The sequence below is a fragment of the Mesoplodon bidens genome (assembly GCF_964165515.1).
Source record: "Mesoplodon bidens genome assembly, chromosome: 6".
Classification (NCBI taxonomy): Eukaryota; Metazoa; Chordata; class Mammalia; order Artiodactyla; family Ziphiidae; genus Mesoplodon; species Mesoplodon bidens.
The window spans coordinates 44,154,272-44,173,313 of NC_138162.1; the positions used below are offsets into that span (position 1 = coordinate 44,154,272).

The 19,042-nt window shown below is 36.2% G+C and overlaps 1 protein-coding gene across 2 annotated transcripts; it reads right to left on the minus strand.

Annotated features, from left to right (window-relative positions):
• Nucleotides 1-2,740: 2,740 nt before the first annotated feature.
• Nucleotides 2,741-18,953, minus strand: RMI1 (RecQ mediated genome instability 1). 2 transcript variants are annotated; one of them, XM_081236634.1, is made up of 4 exons: nucleotides 18,785-18,953; nucleotides 13,690-13,750; nucleotides 5,608-5,704; nucleotides 2,741-4,837 (listed from the first exon to the last, which is right to left on the minus strand). In XM_081236634.1, exon 4 carries the CDS (start codon nucleotides 4,799-4,801, stop codon nucleotides 2,921-2,923), a length of 1,881 nt encoding a protein of 626 aa, XP_081092760.1. In that variant the 5' UTR covers nucleotides 4,802-4,837; nucleotides 5,608-5,704; nucleotides 13,690-13,750; nucleotides 18,785-18,953; the 3' UTR covers nucleotides 2,741-2,920. The 2 variants fall into 2 exon arrangements, with proteins under 2 accessions (XP_081092760.1, XP_081092761.1); XM_081236635.1 differs by lacking the exon at nucleotides 13,690-13,750.
• Nucleotides 18,954-19,042: the final 89 nt, after the last annotated feature.

Sequence of the window (19,042 nt, forward strand, 5' to 3'; positions counted from 1 at the left end):
TTTTTCTAATTTACTCTTTCACTGAAGAAGATATTTGAGGTGCCATGTATGCAGAGGTTTCAGGGCTTTAAGTACCATGATATTGAACAGATGATGAGAAATCACTAAAAGATATTAAGCAAGGGAACACAGATGATCAGATATGTTGATTCATTTGTAATAACAATAAATACTTACTGGAGTTACAAAGGTAAATCACTTAGCCATAGCCCCAAGCCACTTATATTCCATTAAAGCAACGGTTCTCAACCAAGGGCAGTTTTGTCTCCCAGGGAATATTTTCTGGTTGTCACAACTGGAAGGATTCTACTGACATCACATGGGTAGAGGCCAGCATGTTGCTAAAGGGAGCCCATGACAGCTCTCTACAACAAAGAATTATTCTACCTGAAATATAGCAGTAAATTAAGGGAAGCAAATAAGTACAATAATACATATAATATTAGTCTGTACAATGTATAGAGGGCATGAAAGTGGGCAGGGGAATTCATGAAACACTTCAGTGAGCATCTAAAGCTTAAGCTGAGTGGAAATACAAATGAATATGGGAGATGGGGTATTACTATGAGCCATGCATGAGGTATATTCCCCACATCTGGAGAACAACTATGACTAAACTTTAGTGGCAGACCAGGTAGGTGAAGAATAAGGAGGCAATGGGACTTCCCTGGTGGCACAGTGGTAAAGAATCCGCCCACCAATACATGGGACACGGGTTCAAGCCCTGGTCAGGGAAGATCCCACATGCCGCAGAGCAACTAAACCCGTGTGCCACAACTACTGAGCCTGTGCTCTAGAGCCTGCGAGGCACAACTGAAGCCCACGCACCTAGAGCCTGTGCTCCACAGCAGGAGAAGCCACTGCAATGAGAAGCCCACGCACCACAACAAAGAGTAGTCCTCACTCACCGCAACTAGAGAAAGCCTGTGCACAGCAACGAAGACCCAACACAGCCAAAAATAAATAAATAAAAATTTATTTAAAAAAAAAGAATAAGGATGCAAGATGAGGATGAAAAGGCAGGCAAGAGGCAGATTGCAAAAGGCCTTACATACTATACATGAAGAGTTTGGACTTCACCCTGTAGGTAAGCGGATAGGAGGTTGATATTAAAGGGTAACAGAGAAAACAAGAAATCTATTCAAGAAAGATCATTCAGGAAGAATTATGGGAAAAGGCTTAAGGGCAAAATAAGGCACAGGCCAATTAGTAAACCTACTGGAATACTTAAGGCCAGAGAAAACTATAGCCAGAATTAAAGCACCAATTAGAAGGATGGACTGATATGGTAAAGTACTATACCCAGTCTTTAGTGACGGAATATGAAGAGAAAATAAGGTTTAATCTCAGCTTTCCAGCACTACTCAAAGAGATAGAGTACAGGAGAACATTTACAAGAAAGATAATGAAAGATAACGCCATCCATTTAGATCTCTTGTAGTAAAAGAGCTATGCAAGTATATGGAAGTGGTTATTATCAGAGAATATAACAGCAAAATCTGGATTGTGCCTTGAACTCTGATTATCATCCTTCAACCAATAATGACAAAAGATTTTTAGAATATTTTTCTACTATATCCATATCATATTTTTATAAATGTATTTATCTTACTTCCAGATATTTTCCTATTACATTATTTTAACTAAAAACACAATGTCTTCATTTTATTATTTAAGTATTTGTTTAATGTTTTAAAATTCAAGATACTTTAATTTAGATTCTTTTAAAGACAAAAGAATAATAAAAATAATTTTACCTTTCAAATGTGACTTTTTAACAGCAAAGTGGAAAAGTGGGAAACAGTCTCCCTTCTGGTTTTTTTTTGGCGGGGTGGGAGGCCAGGGGGAACAATCTCCCTTAAAAAAGAAATCAGCACTTCCAACAAAACTAAAGGAAGAACTTACATGTACACCTAATTCAGAAAGGAGATAACTGGGACTTCCCTGGTGATGCAGTGGTTAAGAATCCGCCTGCCAATGCAGGGGACATGGGTTCGAGCCCTGGGCCAGGAAGATCCCACATGCCGCGGAGCAACTAAGCCCATGCGCCACTGAGCCTGCACTCTGGAGCCCACGAGCCACAACTACTGCGCCCACGTGCCACAACTACTGAAGCCCGCGTGCCTAGAGCCCATGCTCCACAACAAGAGAAGCCACCGCAATGAGAAGCCCGCGCACCACGACGAAGAGTACCCCCGCTCGCCGCAACTAGAGAAAGCCCGTGTGCAGCAACAAAGACCCAATGCAGCCAAAAATAAATAAATTAAATAAAATTTTTAAAAAAAGAAAGGAGATAACTAAAAACATGTGTAAATACCTTATTTTAATCCAGAAAAAAAATGACTTACTAGATCTTCTTAATAATAATAGATTATCGTTGAAAATAAGGTTTTTAACTATTCAATAACCTCTGAAATGGTATCTAGTTAAGATAATATTTGTTTTAAATATACCAGACAAATATTTCCAATCAGCAAAACAAAAACCAGCAAAACAATTTGTATCTGAGAGTCTGACATTCTAATCCACTGGATTTACATTTTTTCCTAGTAATATAAACAAATCTTTTGGGGTACTCTACATATTAGAAGTACTCAACTATCTGTCTGTAATTGTTAACTTTCAACAGTATGATTCATCAGTAAACACCAATACAGTACTTTAGCAGTCACCTTATGTGAAATAACAAGTGGAAAACAAAATTTCTCAACAACAGTGGGTCATCAAATTGCTTCAGCGGTTACCATAAAAAGTTTATTAAAAAAACTTACACACACAAACATAATTAAACATTTTAAAATTAGACTGAAATCAGTTATGAAACTTCCTTTTCCCCTTTTACAAAAAGAAAGTTGCGAAAGTAAAAGGACAAATTTAATTCTAAATATTTCCTTGTTTTTTTAAATTGTTTGTTAGTAAATTATTTCTTTACTCGCCTCTTTAGGTTCTCAAGGTGTTCCACATTAACATCTTGTAATGCCAGTACCGTTGCCTTAGACAAGGAGGGATTCAATGAAATAGTCATTAGACAGCACAAATCTATTAGATCTCTCTGACATTTCTGCAAACCTTCCAGGAACTTTTGGTATTTACAAGGATCCTTTTTTAACTGTTTCATTTCTAGTACTGAAAACCCTATCAGACCAGTAAGTATTTCATTTACAAAGTCTACATCTAGATATGCAGTACCATCAGAAATTTTTGCTGTTATACTCCAAATGCCACCAGAACTTGAGAGATTTCCAGTTAAGGTTACAATAAATGCTTTGACTTTCACTGTTGTAACTTCCTTTGGTTTGCTGGCCATTAGAACAGACAAATAGATAAAAGGTGGAGAATATAAATCCATGGTGACAGAAAGATTAGTGGTATTCTCTGATGATCTTGAAGAACAAGTCTGTAAGTGGTGCTCATTTTTATTAGAAATGTGTGAACAACTTTTTGGTACATAATTGACCAGCTCTCCGTTTAATATTTTATTATTTAAGGAATGTCCATCTGAACTGCTGGTTTGTTTTATTTTATGATATGTCTCTGAGTTCTTATCTTTATTTGTAAAATTATGGGGTAGGGGTACATTATGATTAACTGAAACAATACTACTGTTTTGGTCTCTAGCAGACGGACAACTAAAAGATTTGTCTTCATTAGTTATTTGCTCAGATAAATTTTTTTCATTCCAATTATTATTTCCATTTTTGCAAATCAAAGAAAAATTATTCAGAGTATTAGATCTATGTGAAAATCTCTCTATACTTTCATCTGTAGTTCTGTTCAAAGTCAGTGGCTGTAATTCTTTGGCCTCTGTTTGTTCCTTCTGGACAGCTTCTTCTAAAAGCAAGGCCTCCTCCAATGAAAAGTCATCTAATTCCTCATCAGTAAAAAGCATAGACTGGTTTTGTGGTTTCTCCTTGGATCTTGGAGAAATAACAAGTCCTGGTTCAAAATCTGACTGTCTGATGGGAACAGTATTTGAAGAACTACCTGTGCTGAAACAACTTCTTTCCAAAGAGGTGTTATTATTTGCTGCAAGCTCATCGTTTTCATCAAGACTTGCCAAGAGTTCTTCATCAGAAGGCCCTAACGCAGGATGTAGAACATCTGTAATTCTGGGGATGCTTTGGTTAGAATTATTTGGTATGACTGGAACTGTAGGATCAGGTTCCCCAATTAATCTTGCAAGAACTTTTTCTTGGGCATATTCCTCTAAAAGAGCATCTACTTCTCCTCCCAACACCTTCACATTTTCTGGTTTCAATAAGAGAACACCAAGACGGAAAGAAATGTTTCCATAAATCAAAATTTTTGTACCTGGAGGAAGATCACTATGAAGAGCTGGAATAGACTGATATTCCATCCCCTGTATTTGTACAATTCCATCAGTAAGCTGTAGCATCAACATTCGTGAAGGCTTTGCTTCCCAAGGTTTTGGGGTTACTTGTGTTTCAGCTGTAATTAGGTCATTGGTTGTATTCTTTCCTCTCAACTTTTGTATCTGGGCATACGCAGGTTGACTTACATCAACCAATGAGTTAATCTGCAGAGCAAAAAATCCATTCAATTCTCCTTTTGGAACTTCTAAAATGCCATCAGGTAAAAGACGATGCTCCAAATCTCTCAGATCAGTAAGGAGCCATTGCTCAAACACTTGTTTATTCATTTGTGCCTGACTCAAATTAACATTATCATTTTCTTCTTGGATCCAGTTAATACAAGCTTCCAGCCACATTAAAGGCACTTTAACATGCCATGTAGCTAAAAGCCAGGTTTCAACTCTTAATGCAATACTAGCTATACTCATTTCTTTTATATAAAAGAAATATTAGGCATCTATTACCTGAAAACAAACAAAAAAAAATTATGGTAATTCAGTACATCTAAATACAGTTTCTATAATTCTCTACAATGCACAAACAGGAGTAATCAAACTTTTAGATTTTTCTCTCTTCAGCACCTTTATAATTCTTTGACTTTCTACATGGCAAAACTTCAAATGCCCCAAGTAATCAGATGGTAAAATAAGAAAAGCACAAGGTTTGAGACAAGATATACCTAGGTTTGAAGGCTAGCTCTTCAAATTATAAGTTCTGTGACCTAGTATAAATTTCTTAACTTCTCTAACCTAATTTTTTCATCTATAAAATGTCAGTACCACCTCCTATCTAACACAGTTGTTGTGAGGATTACATGATTAACATTTGTAAAGCATGTCAGACCTATGAAATACCTGTAGAAATTAGTAGTTATTATGTTAATATAATAAGCAGAGTCTAATAATTTAAAATTTAGCTAAGGAACAATATTTACTAAGGTCCTTTCTATATCTATAATTAGTACTCTATTAAAACTTATACCATTGTATTCCATAAAATTATAACAAGTAACAATAGATTCTGAGCTGATGTAAAGCATCTTATTTGTTTGGCTAAATAATTCTCAACAGTCCTATCAGGGAAATATACTTCTGATTTTCTCAGTATGATAAAAAAGTAGCCAAACACTAAAGACTAACCTTTTTTCACAAAAGTATATTTTTTCCTTCTACAGATGAAGATATCTAAGAGTTCGAATTTATAAAAGTTTTAACATGCCCATAAGAAAACTTACCATTTGGAACAGGAGCACAGGATTTGAGGACGGGATTTGGAACTGGTGGTTCAGTGGAGTACTTGTAACCTCTATTGCTCAGAAATGGCCCTGAGAGCTAAGACAAGAAGCAGTAAGGGTTATAACAGGAAGCTTCAGAAAGAATCACTGGCCTATTTTCATAAGTGCAAAGTTCGATGGTATGGTTTGAAGGTTCCTATTATCAATCAGGGTAGAGTAGAGGTAGTACAGAATAAAAACATGAGGTTTTGAATGAAATAAACAAAAGCAAGTTACCACGAGAAACTCAGACACTCTACCTTAGCTTGTTTCCTTCCCTATATACTTACTTCATAGGGCTACTGTGAAAATTAAAGGATAGGAGAAGATGGCGGACAGAGCAACAGCACAGGCACAAATCAGCTGACCTAAGGTGGCAATCCAATCATTTAGGCTGCTCACTTAGGCCCCAGCAATGGTTGCAGGCCAGAAGCAGGTCACCCAAAAGGCATCCGAGGCCCGCAAGCAACCTGAAGGTGAAGCAGACCAAAGCAGCTGAAACTGAAATTGAACAGTACCAACTGCAGAGGGAGAAAAGGTTCAAAGCCAGAGAAGCTGGAGCTCTGGGATTCCATGGCAGGGGCAGCACTGGGGTGGAAAAAGAGACCCAGGTGATGACCATTCTCCAGATCTACCTCTGGCAAAACAGGGATGAAGTGCTAGATAACCTCCTGGGCTTTGTCTGCTACATCTAGCCAGAGATCCATGAAAACTACTGCATAAATGCATAGGGGAAGAAGGTCTGTTCCACGGACTGGCATTTTAGATGCTTTCATGCAAAATGAAATTTTAACAAAGCTCAAGTTACATTCTGTGAAAAGGCATTAAATTATCTCTGTATATTATATAGCAGGTCCTATCACTTTTTGGAAAATAGCAAATCTAGCTTCCTTGTAAAAACTTAAAGCTTATCCAAATATTTCATTTTCTTAACCTTGCATTTCTTAGAAAATTTAATAGGCATATATTGTCTGGTTTCCCACATCTTTTAGCTAAAGCAACATATATATATATATATATATATATATATATATATATATATATATATCTCAATACTGACTTCTTCTTTTGTAGATGTAGTTGTTTTTTTTTTTTAATTTTTAACAAAAAAGGGATTAATTTTTTTCCCCTAAAGCTTTGTGAAGGTCAGGGGATTTACCTATGAAAAAACAGTAAGTAGTTATTTGTAACCTGTACTAAGCAGCATCCAGCCTTAAAACAGTCTTTTCTGGATAAAGGTTAGAACAATGAATACTAGTATAATTGTTTGGGCTGCTTTTAATATCTTTTAATAAAAATTACTAGAAGACAGAAATCAAGAATTTGTTACATGTTGTTATTTGGTGTACTGATAATCATTTAAAAGTAAAACCCCCTTATCCTGTTAAAAAAAAAAAAAAAAAAAAAGAAATAAAAAAACAAAGGAGAGCCAGTATATAATCTAGCGGTTCAGAGTGCAAGTGTGATGCCAAATTATCTTTCACTTACAAACTCTGTGACCCTAAACAGGTGGTCATATTATTAATTTAACAAATGGTTAAAATTTAAAGGAAGAGTTAGTTATTGTGAGGAATACAAGAATAACATTTTAAAGGAGGAATTAAGAAGGTCATAACTACCAAACTGATGAATCTTTACAATGAAGAAAATAATTGAGAGTACAGATATATAATTTTTAAATTACATGTGAAAAACAATGTAAAAATTCTAAGGTAGGAGAGGTCCCTGCCCATAGTGATAAAAATAAACCATGCAGAGTCAAATTGGCATGTATCTTTAACAAAGAAACCAACAATCTCTATATGGAAATGTTTTCTACCTTCTGGCTAAAAAAAAGCAAAACACAGTGTGCTAACTTTTGTGTACAAAAGAAAGGAAAATAAGCACATTCTTATTTACTTTATACATAAAGGACCTCTAGAAGGATATACAAGAAACTAGATAAAACTTTAAATACATAGCTACACTCAATAACAAAGAGTAAAATCTTGTGGGCCAGGGCTTCCCTGGTGGCACAGTGGTTAAGACTCTGCCTGACAATGCAGGAGACACGGGTTTGAGCCCTGGTCCGGGAAGATCCCACATGCCATGGAGCAACTAAGCCCATGGGCCACGACTGCTGAGCCTGTGCTCTAGAGCCTGCGAGCCACAACTACTGAGCCCATGTGCCACAACTACTGAAGCCCACGTGCCTAGAGCCCATGCTCCACAGCAAGGGAAGCCACTGCAATGAGAAGCCCGTGTACCTCAGCGAAGAGTAGCCCCCGCTCGCCGCAACTAGAGAAAAGCCCGCACACAGCAACGAAGAACCAACGCAGCCAAAAATAAAAAATAATTAATTAAAAAAAAAAAAAGTCTTGTGGGCTAGGAACAGAGGAGAAACCTAGAGTTTTACTGCTGATTTAAAGCCGCCAGGAAAAGGGGACTTCAGGCTAAAGCGCCAAGGCTTTAAGTTTAAGGGTCCAGTGTGCCAATTATAGGTCAGAAGACCAGAACAGACTACTTGCTAGAACTGGGCCAAAAAAATCTTCCACTCAATACCTACCTATGGCCTATGGAGGAAACAGGGATAACCTAAGAATGGAAATGGGGCCTACATAACTTGTATAGTACATATAGCATGGTCCAGAACTAGGCTATTCACATAAAAACCCAAGTCTCTAATGACACAGCTGATCTAGAGCTATGCCAGCCAGGGGGTCAGGTTGAAGCAACTCCAAAAACACACAAAAGGGAAAAACACACATGGGAAAAACCTCTATCCAACATGAGCTCTCAAACCAAAATTATAACATATTTAAGGAAAATCACCACCATAAGCCATATCAGCAGACACAACAAACAGGAGAATTTATACCTGGAGAAATCTGTTTTTAAATGAAGAATCTTAAATATTTTTAAAAGAATCTTAAACATTTTTAAAATGTCTTTGAGCATACTAAATACACTTTAAAAGTAGGACTAATCCTTAAAGAAGAATAGAAGATAATTAAACAGTAACAGGCATTTATGAAAAGTATCAATTGGACATCTTGGAAATGGGAAACAGCCTCAGAAATTTAAAACTCAGTAGATGGGATAAACAAAAGGCTAAAAACAAATGAAGAAAGAACTTATACGTTGGAAATTACATAGAACAGAGTATGAAGATTTAAGAAATTAAGCAAAGAAGGGGAAAAAAAGCTAAGTAGGGAAAACAGGCTCCTACACTGAAGTAATCACAGTTTCATTAGAAAATAGAAGAGGTGAAGGAAACAGTTTTGGTTTTTTTTAAGATAATGGTTGAAGGTGGTCAAAAGGAACAAATTTCCAATTATAAGATAAACAAGTAATAGGGATGTAATGCACAACATGACTGTAGTTAACACTGCTGTATGATATATATGAAAGTTGTTAAGAGAGTAGATCCTAAGAGTTCTCATCACAAGAATTTTTTTTTTCTTTTTCATTTTCTTTTTTTTTTTTTGTCTGCGTTGGGTCTTTGCTGCTGCCCACAGGCCTTCTCTAGTTGCAGTGAGTGGGGGCTGTTCTTCCTTGCAGTGCACGGGCTTCTCATCGCGGTGGCTTCTCTTGTTTCGGAGCACAGGCTCTGGGTGCGTGGGCTTCAGTAGTTGTGGCACGTGGGCTCAGTAGTTGTGGCTTGCGGGCTCTAGAGCGCAGGCTCAGTAGTTGTGGCACACGGGCTTAGTTGCTCCGTGGCATGTGAGATCTTCCCGGACCAGGGCTCCAACCCATGTCCCCTGCATTGGCAGGTGGATTCTTAACCACTGCACCACTGGGGAAGCCCAATTATCTTTTTATCTATATGAGATGATGGATGTTAGCTTAATCTGTTGTGGTAATCATTTCACAGTATATGTAAATGCTATACACCTTAAACTTATATGGTGATATATGCCAATTATTACTCAATAAAACTAGAAAAAAATATATAAATAAAAGTGAAATTTTTTTATAATAAAAAAATAAAGAATAATGGTTGAAATTTTTCTAATATTCAAGAAAGATATGATTCTGTAGGGTGTAAAAGCTCAATACTGCTAAGCAACACGTGTAAAAATCCACCTGTAAACATAGCATGGTAAACTGTAAAACATCAACGACAAAGAAAAAAAATCTTTTTTTTTAAATCTTAAGATTCAACAAGATGGATCTAAAATTTGAGGTAACAAAAATGTAGAAAATACAAAAAGAGTTCAGAGGGAAGTTAAGGTATTATGTTTTGTCAAGGAGGATAATAGAGATTCTGATTATGTTTACTATTTTATAAGAAAAATATAAAAATTATGTGTTTAAGGGTGAAAATGAAAGATTGAAAAAACATTCTTATAATCCCCGCAAAACTCAGATAATAGATTTTTAAAAAGCCATAAAATTCTAAGAACAAAGAAAATGGGAGAAGAAACAATGGCAACAAATTTTGGAAACTGGAAAGCAAACAGATTACTACATGATTTAGCAGACACTAGAAAGTTGAATTCTAAGGTGGCATTAAGAATGGCTGATATAAAACCCCAGAACCCACAAAAGGCAATACTAAGTATGCCTGGAAGTAAAGGGTACTCTAAAAACAAGATTGATTAGATGATTCTTTAAGACATTTAAGACTGTGGCACCCTATCCCACATCAGGAAGATACATAATGTACACTTCAAAACTGTTAAGAGGGTAAATTTATGTTATATGTTTTTTACCATAATTTTTTAGAAAGAGAGAAAAATCAAGAGGGAAGTAGAGGAGGAACAAAAGGAAAAAATAAAATTACCTCTATGTGCAGATGACATGAATGTTTATGAAAAAATGCCAGAGAATGTACAAAGAAGCTATATCACCTGATAAATGAGTTAGCGAGATGCAAGTGTCTTTTTTGTGCTCTATTTAGTGCCACATTTTCACACTTTTGTGCTTTTTGTTGATGATTTCACTATTTAAAACGGCCCCGTAGCATACCGCTGAAGCACTATCTAGTGTTCCAAAGCATAAGAAAACTGTGTGAGATGTGTCATATAAAATCTGTGTGTTAGATTAAGCTTCATTCAGGCATTAGTTATAGTGCCACTGGTCGTAAGTTCAGTTAATGAATCAACAACATATAGTGAATAAAGTGTCTTTAAAAAGAAACAAATAAAACAAGGTTATGTACTAATCAGTTGGTGAAAATGTCATGACCAGAGGCTCACAGGAACCTAACCTTGTCTTTCCCCTAGGAACAATAGTTCAGTATTCCCTAACTCAGTGTTCACAGGGACTTTATATAGAACATAACTACCAGGAATAATGAAACTTGACTGTACGAGCAATGAACAAAGAGTACAACTTACAGTAGCCCTCAAAACTTGAATCTAACAAAATATGTGCAGGATGTATATGCTGAAAACTACAAACTACTGTTGAAAGAAATCAAAGACAATCTAAACAAATGAACAGATATGCTGTGTTGAAGACTCTATGATTAAGTTTCAATTCTCCCCAAACAGATATATAGATTCAATGCAATTCCATTCAAAATCCCAACATTCATTTTTTTTTTTTAAAGAATGGCAAGCTGAGTCTAAGATTTACATGGAAAGGCAAAGAAACTAGAATAGCGAAGGTAATTAAAAAAAAAAGTTGGAGACTCACACTGAGTTCAAGACTTAGTATAAACTACAGTAATCAAGACAGTGAAGTATTGGCAAAAGGATTAACATATCGGTCAATAGGAAGAGAAGACAGCCTAGAAAACAGACCCATTCATATATAGTCAATTGATTTTCTACGAAGTTGCAAAGGCAATTCAAAGGAAACAGGATAGTCTTTTGAACAAATGATGCTAAAACAACTGAACATCCATATGCAAAACTATGAACCTCAACCAATACCTCACATCATATATAAAAATTAAATGGACCACAGACCTAAATGTGAAAACTAAAACTATAAAACATCTATAAGAAAAGTTAGGAGAAAAAAAAAAAAAAACCAAGCTCATAGATAAGAGAGAACAGATTGGTAGCTGCAAGAGGTAAGGGGTGGGGGTGGGAGAAATGGGTGCAGGGGGTCACAAGGTACAAACTTCCAGTTATAAAATCAATAAGTCATGGAAATGTAATGTACAACATGGTCACTGTAGTTAAAATACTATATTGCATATCTAAAAGTTGCTAAGAGAGTAGATCTTAAACGTTCTCATCACAAGAAAAAAAATTTTTTGTAACTAAGTGTGGTGATGGATGTTAACTGGATTTACTGTGGTGATCATTTTGCAATGTATACAAATATCAAATTATTATGTTGTATACCTGAAACCAAAAGGTTATATGTCAATTATACCTCATTTTTTTTTAAAGGGGAAGAAAAGTTAGGAGAAAAATCTTTGTGATCTTGGTTTCTTAACAGTGTTCTTAGATACAACACCAGAAGCATAATCCATAAAACAAATTAATATACTGAGCTTCACCAAAATTTTTAAATTCTGCTCTGTGAAAGACACTGTTAAGAGTATAAAGACAAGCCAAACACACACAAAGACAAGCCACAGACTGGGAGAAATACATAATTGACAAAAGACATATCCAGACTATATAAAGAATTCTAAAATTCAATAGGAAAACAAACTAATTTTAAAAGGAACAAAAGATTTGAATAGACATTTCACCAAAAGATACGCAGATAACGAGTAAGACATTAGGGAAATGCAAAATTGAAATCACAGTGTGATATTACACATCTATTAGCATAGCTAAAATAAAAAGTAACTGACAATACCAACTACTGGAATTCTCATACATTGCTGGTGGGAAAGCAAAATGACACAGCCACTTTAAAAAATAGTTTAGCAGTTTCTTAGGAAGAAAAAGATTTTAGCATTTTCTTACAAAGTTAAACTCACCACACAACCCAGCATTACTAGGTATTTACTCAAGCGAAATGAAAATGAATGCTCATTAAAAATCTCTATGTGAACATTTATAGCAGCTTTTTTCATAATCACCAAAAAACTAGAAACAACCCACATGTCCTTCAACTGGTGAATGGATTAACAAATTGTTGTACATCATTACAATGGAATACTATTCAGTAATAAAAAGGAATAAACTAATAGATGCAATAACATGGATGAATATTGCTACAGATGGTATCACTCAGAAAATTCATATGTTGAAATCCTAATGCCCAATGTGATGGTATTAGGAGGTGGGGCCTTTGCGAACTGTTTACATTATGAGAATCAGCCCTCATGGGACTTCGCTGGCAGTCCAGTGGTTAAGATTCTGTGCTTCCACTGCAGGGAGCATGGGTTTGATCCCTGGTTGGGGAACTAACATTCCACATGCCGTGCAGCATGGCCAAAATAAATCAATAAATCAATAAATAAAAATAAAGTCAGAATTTTGAGAAGATATTAATTTTTAAAAAAACTTACAACCCAATAACAAAAAAATAAATAAACAGTAGAGATGTCTCCACACAGCTACTTACCCCTTCTGCCATGGGAGGTTACTGTAAAAAGACTGTCATCTAAGAACCAAGAAGCATGTCCTCATTAGACGCCCACTAAATCTGCCATCACCTTGACCTTGGACTTCCCAGTCTCCAAAGAAATAAATCTCTGTTGTTTATCAACCACCCAGTTTATGCTCTTTTGTCACAATAGCCCAAATAGACTAAGATAAATGTTAAATGCAGCGAGCTAAGTAAAAGAAGCCAGACAAACACTGTGTAAGTCCTAGATGGCATTATGGAAAAGGCAACACTATAGAAACAGGTGGCAGCGATGATGTGACTAATGTTTGTCAAAACTCATAGAACTATATACAAAAAAGAACATGAATTTTACTGAATGTAAATTATATCCTCAATAAAAATACTGAAGACAAACACCAAAAGGATAGATATTTAATAACTAATTTTCAAACTTGCTGAGGAAAACACAGAATAAAGAAAACAATCCAAAAGAAGGCACAAAAGGAAATGGCAAGCACTATAAATATAAAGAATAAACAAGGTGGTAGAAATAAGTCTAAATAGATCAGCAATCATAATGAACATAGATTAACTCACCTGTTAAAAGATACTCTCAAACTGAAAAAACCAAGTTAAGCTGCATGCTTAAAAGATGACCCTAAAACAAAATAACATCGAAGCGTGAAATTAATTAAAATAAGGCATGTTAAAATCCCCAAGCATGATATTATGAGGCCACAGTTGAGTGACATCTTATACTCAAGACAGAGGTCTGCACTTCTATAACCTAAGATTCCCAAGTGCTACTTTATCACATCTGTTGTCATTTTTTTAACCTCAAAAATTAAGCTAGATCCAAGGCTCTTAGGTGTGCTCATTCAATAATAAGCTACCTTACTTCCTCCACTAAAATTTAAACACCACAGCACTGGCAAATGGGCCTAGTCTAATTGGCAGAGGTGTTGTAGTAATGAGATGACAGTCATTAAGTAAACTGAAATCAAGACAGTGTACTTTCAGTAGAGTTATAATTATTTAAATGAATTATCAAGTATAAATGCCACAATTAATTAAGTTATTTGCAGAATGTTTTGTACTATAAATTACTTGGTGTATACACTATATACCCCTAAATTATTACATGCAGCCATTTAACACAAATGCTATTTTCTACCTGAACCTGTTAAATAGTAGGAGTTAATACTCTTAGTACTTCTAGGAGGAGGAAGGAACCAATAAAAAAGAAAGACTGATTGATTGTGAACTGAAAAGGTCAAGGCTGGATAGAAAATGAAAGCAAGGAATTTCAGTGGTGTTAATTCTATATCCCAGCAGTACAGCTGTTTAAACAGAGAACTGAAGAAAAAGGTTTAATAAATATTAAAACCTCTTATTTGTAAGATTTTAAGCTTTTTCAAAATACATACTTTTACATCTGTAATATTATCTAAACCTCAAAATAGTCATTTATGATAGAAAGGGAGGGATTGTCATCTATTTGGGTGAGAATGAAACAGGCATGAAGATTAAGACATACAGATCATACATGGTAGCAGACGCACAACGAAATTCTGCTAACCTCCATTTCTATATCATTTTCTAGACCCTGTTCAACTTAAAAGAGAAAGTAAAGCCAGTCCCTCATTTACATATACCCACTTGCATGTAAACTATAAAACTCATTCATAAATGGCCATTCTATAAGAGCACTACACTATTACAACGAACAGACTTTTCTCAGATCTCATTTAAACGACAAGCTCACCTAGTATATTCTAAATTATTTCCTTTACGAAGTCAAATCAAAGAAACACAACATCACCTACTGCATCTATGTAACAGCTTCAAAACAGTGTTATCATTAAGTACTTTTCCTTTTGCTATAACTCTACTAAAATATGACATAAAAGTTTTTTTAATGTTTAAATATTACAAACTGATATTTTAAGGCTTATGTATTCATTTTATTTTTTTAATTTTGTAGTTATTTCAAACACGCACTTCTTTGTTTGTGTTGTTGCATACGGCAAGTGACAGAACTCCTTTCAGATGATAGTTGGGACAAATTCTGAGAAACAGTGCTCAATGAACCACAGTGAAATTGTTCTATTAACACGTGGCAGTTCTAATTATAATTTTCTCCAAATACTACCTTCTAGGATTTAAATTTCCACTTCCAGAGCTACATGATATACTACAATTTCATAACAATGTTATAACTAAATGCACATTTGCTACATAGAATTCTTCATTTAACAGCAAAGTAAGTAAAGTGGAGGGCATATTGATCTGAAACATGGTCTACTCCCCACAACTGCATGTTAAAACAATTTTAATAAGAAGATGTTTCTACATATAATAGGATTTTTTTTCCTACAGGTAAAAAAGAAAAGCTTATTAAATTTTTTAATTAAATGGAAAAAGTATTATCATGTGGGATTATAAAGTTTAGACTGGGTTTCAATAACCGAGCCCCTTAATAATTTAGTAAATTGTATTACTTGCATCTACTCCTTCAAGAGAATTCCTAAGGTTTTTGTTCCTCCCTTTCTTGAGAAACTGAGTAACCATAGTCACCGCAGGTAGAAGCAACTCAGAGGGGAGGTGTTAGCTACAGCAGCACAACTTCTCATCTGCTCATACATAAAGAACAGCCCCTGATCCTCAAGAACATCACTGTCCAAGAAAAAAATATGAAAAAGTTTACGTTGTTGAAATTGTACATTAAGAAATGTTCACACCGTATGATTTCAAAACTTAATCTTAAAAAAATAATCAGAAATGAGGACAAAGATTTTATGTGCCAGGGTGTTTATCACTGTGCTTTTACAGTTTGGAAAAAAAAACAGAAACAACCTAAATGTTCAACACAGTAAAAAAAAATTTTTTTTTAATTAAATATATTACATTGGATCCATGATATAGTCTTCTGAAAAAACATTTTTAAGTACTATTTAATGACATGAAAATATGTTCATATTTTATTGTTAGGAGAAAAGGTCAGATGTAAAACTACATACATCTTAATCTCCATTAATTTTATAATCATGAAAAAAATGTTTTTTAAAAATTAATTTACATCTTGTGCTTGCTAAACTTGGCTGACCACACTAATCTACATTCTAGATCTTGACTGCAGGAACTGAGCAGAAGAGACTAGAGTACGAAAATTCTATCATTTGCCACTAAGACTTAGGCAAATTTGATTTATAAGTTAATTTTCAGTCAGCCTCACATATTTCAATTTTTTAAAAAATAGAAAAAGAGGCAGAAGTATTGATACCATCCTTTTGGACATTGTATGCGGCATTCAATCAATAGCTAAGATTTAAAAGCACTAACAAATACTCAAGTTATAACCAGTCCATGTTTCCACTGTCTTCATCTAAAAAATACAGGTGAGTCTGTGTTTTAACTCCTTGGGGAATGACTTTAAGGTAACCCCAGAATTTTGAGAAGGCACTCTGAAAATTATGGGAAAAAAATTTATATTTAATGACTGAAATCAGAAAGAAGTAATTAGTGGAGCTGTTGTGTATCCTCCATAACCTAATGTAAGGAAAAGACAAACAGAATAGGCTTAGGAGTCTGAATCCCATTTCTGCTATGTGACCTTAAATGTGTTCCTTAACTTTGTCTTAACCACAATTTACTTGCAGAACTGTAATAAGCATTAAACTGCCAGCACAAGGTCTGGCACAAACTCAGAAAATGGTAGTTATAAAATTTTAAGTAATCATCCAGCTCGCTAGTGTACAATCTCAATTATATTAGTTTATCTAAAGTAAGTCCCACAGCTAAGTAATACTAGCTCTAAATTCATCAGGAGTCCAAATAATCATACAATTATTTACTCAAGACAGAAGCCACAATGTTATCAACCAAGTTGGTAAGTCCTTGAATGAGCACAGATGTAATATAGTTTGGCTGAAAACAATAGAGAATGAAAGGATGGTGAAAAGACAGACTTTCCTCAAGCTAGCAAGTCCCTGAATGAAGATGGTGGAAAAAAACAGACTTTCTTGTTATTTAAAGAGTAAACCTATAAAGCAAATTAAAAGAGGTAAGGAAGAAGACAAGTAGAAAAAGAAAAAAGCAAAAAAACCCACAAAATCTGACAATGGCATCTAGAAAAGACGAATAAGACCTTTCAGCAGTTAGGGTCCAGTCAGAAGACAGTGAAACTGGGAATAAGTTCTTAAGATAAAGCTGCTTACTTTGCATTCCTGCCCATCAATCATCACTGTTTATCAAGGCAGAAAATGATTGTTGCAACAGAAATACTAGCTTGAAAGAAAACATCATTAGTACAGTACCCCTATACGTGCCTATTTGTGTTAGTGAAGTGTCCCATGTTTTAAATGACATATTCAATTAAATGCTGCAAATACTGACCGGCAGATTAAACCTCTATAATCCAAGTATCCCGAGCCCCTGCATACACTCAATTTTCTTGACTGAACATTAAATAAAAATCCAAACTATGTATCGTAAAACCAAACGCAAGTTAAGTTTTACCTTTCAACAAGACTATAATATTCTTCATGGTGGGGCCATTAAAAAATTATATGACAACTCAAAGAGCCTTTTAAAAACTCCACAATCCCAGACACTATGCTCTAACAGTATTTGTTAACTATCCTCCCAGCCAGTAAATGTTGGTGCTTCATGAAGTTCTCAGTTCCTCCTAAAGAGTTCTCTTCCTGATTAAGCAAGTAAAAGATAAAAGATGGCGGAAATCAGACATTGTTTTTAAATGCTGGTTACATCTAATTTGCAAAGTATTCAAGAGGAAAATCAAGTTACAGCGGAATGAATCAGCACAAATTCATCATTACAAAAAAAAAAAAGTGTATTCTAACGGTGGGTTTACATCCCATGTAAATTATAACATTTTTATGCTTCAACACAAGTTTGGGGTTGCGGGTGAGAGCTGGAGGGCCAAGAGTCAGGATGTGGATACTGGGTACTACTTACTGGCAATATCCCAGGTTTGTCACCGATTCAGGGTGACCTTAAGTGCCTTAACAAAAGAAACCATCAAAGCCTGACACGGGCCTTAGAAGTAACCGCACACAAAGCAAGCATAAACTGAACACGCTAGAACGGTAACATATCTGAGGGCGAGGGTTTTAGTCTGTTTTAATCACTGCCGAATACCTTGACACACGGTGGGCGCTTTAAAGAGGTGACCGAACGCAAAGCGGATGTCTACAACGCATTTTGCGATTTGCATTCATTGTAGGATATGAAAGCAATACTTCCAGAAATTTTTCACACGTAGCGGCAGCACCGACACTACAAAATACTCGTATCGCAGGTCCCATTAACAAAAAAGAAAGAAAAAAAAGAAAGGAAAAACAAAAGGTTTCGTCAGAACAGAGAGCCCTGTAAAGACCCCGGGAGTACAGGCTCAGCGCCGGAAGCAAAGGGACTGAGCTCTCCCGGACTCCGAGGCTCGCCCGCCACAGCCCAGCGGGACGGCCAACATCTCCCGGAACCCCGAGCCGCCAGCGGACAGCGGGCCGCGACCCTGCGGCTGCGCCCCCGGCCCGGGCCACGCCTGACGGGCGCTGCGGCCCGTTACATACAGCTCGCCCCGCAGCCCGGGCGAGAGGGGAGCACGGCGGAAGAAAGGAGACGCGAATGCGGGTTGTGCAAACGGGGGCATTCGTCTGGGCCTAACACCGACCTGGGCGTCCCGCCTTCCCCTCACGCAACACTGGTTCCTGGGCCTCGCGAGTGTGAGAACCGGAACCACCACGGCCCGCGCCCTAATCCTTGTTTTGCTCCTTCCCGCCTGTTTTGCCGCGCACTCACGCCCCTCCTCCAAACCCTGAAGACTCCTCAGGGCCCCGAAGACGCCCCTTCACCCGCCCCCTCCCTGTGTGCGAGAACTGGACAGCCTTTAGTTCTCGCGAGACGTTTTTCCCCCTCCCCCCAGCTAGTG

Bases quoted from the DNA above. Each gene is read 5' to 3' on its own strand.
- RMI1 (XM_081236635.1), bottom strand. From the start codon at position 4,801: ATGAGTATAGCTAGTATTGCATTAAGAGTTGAAACCTGGCTTTTAGCT.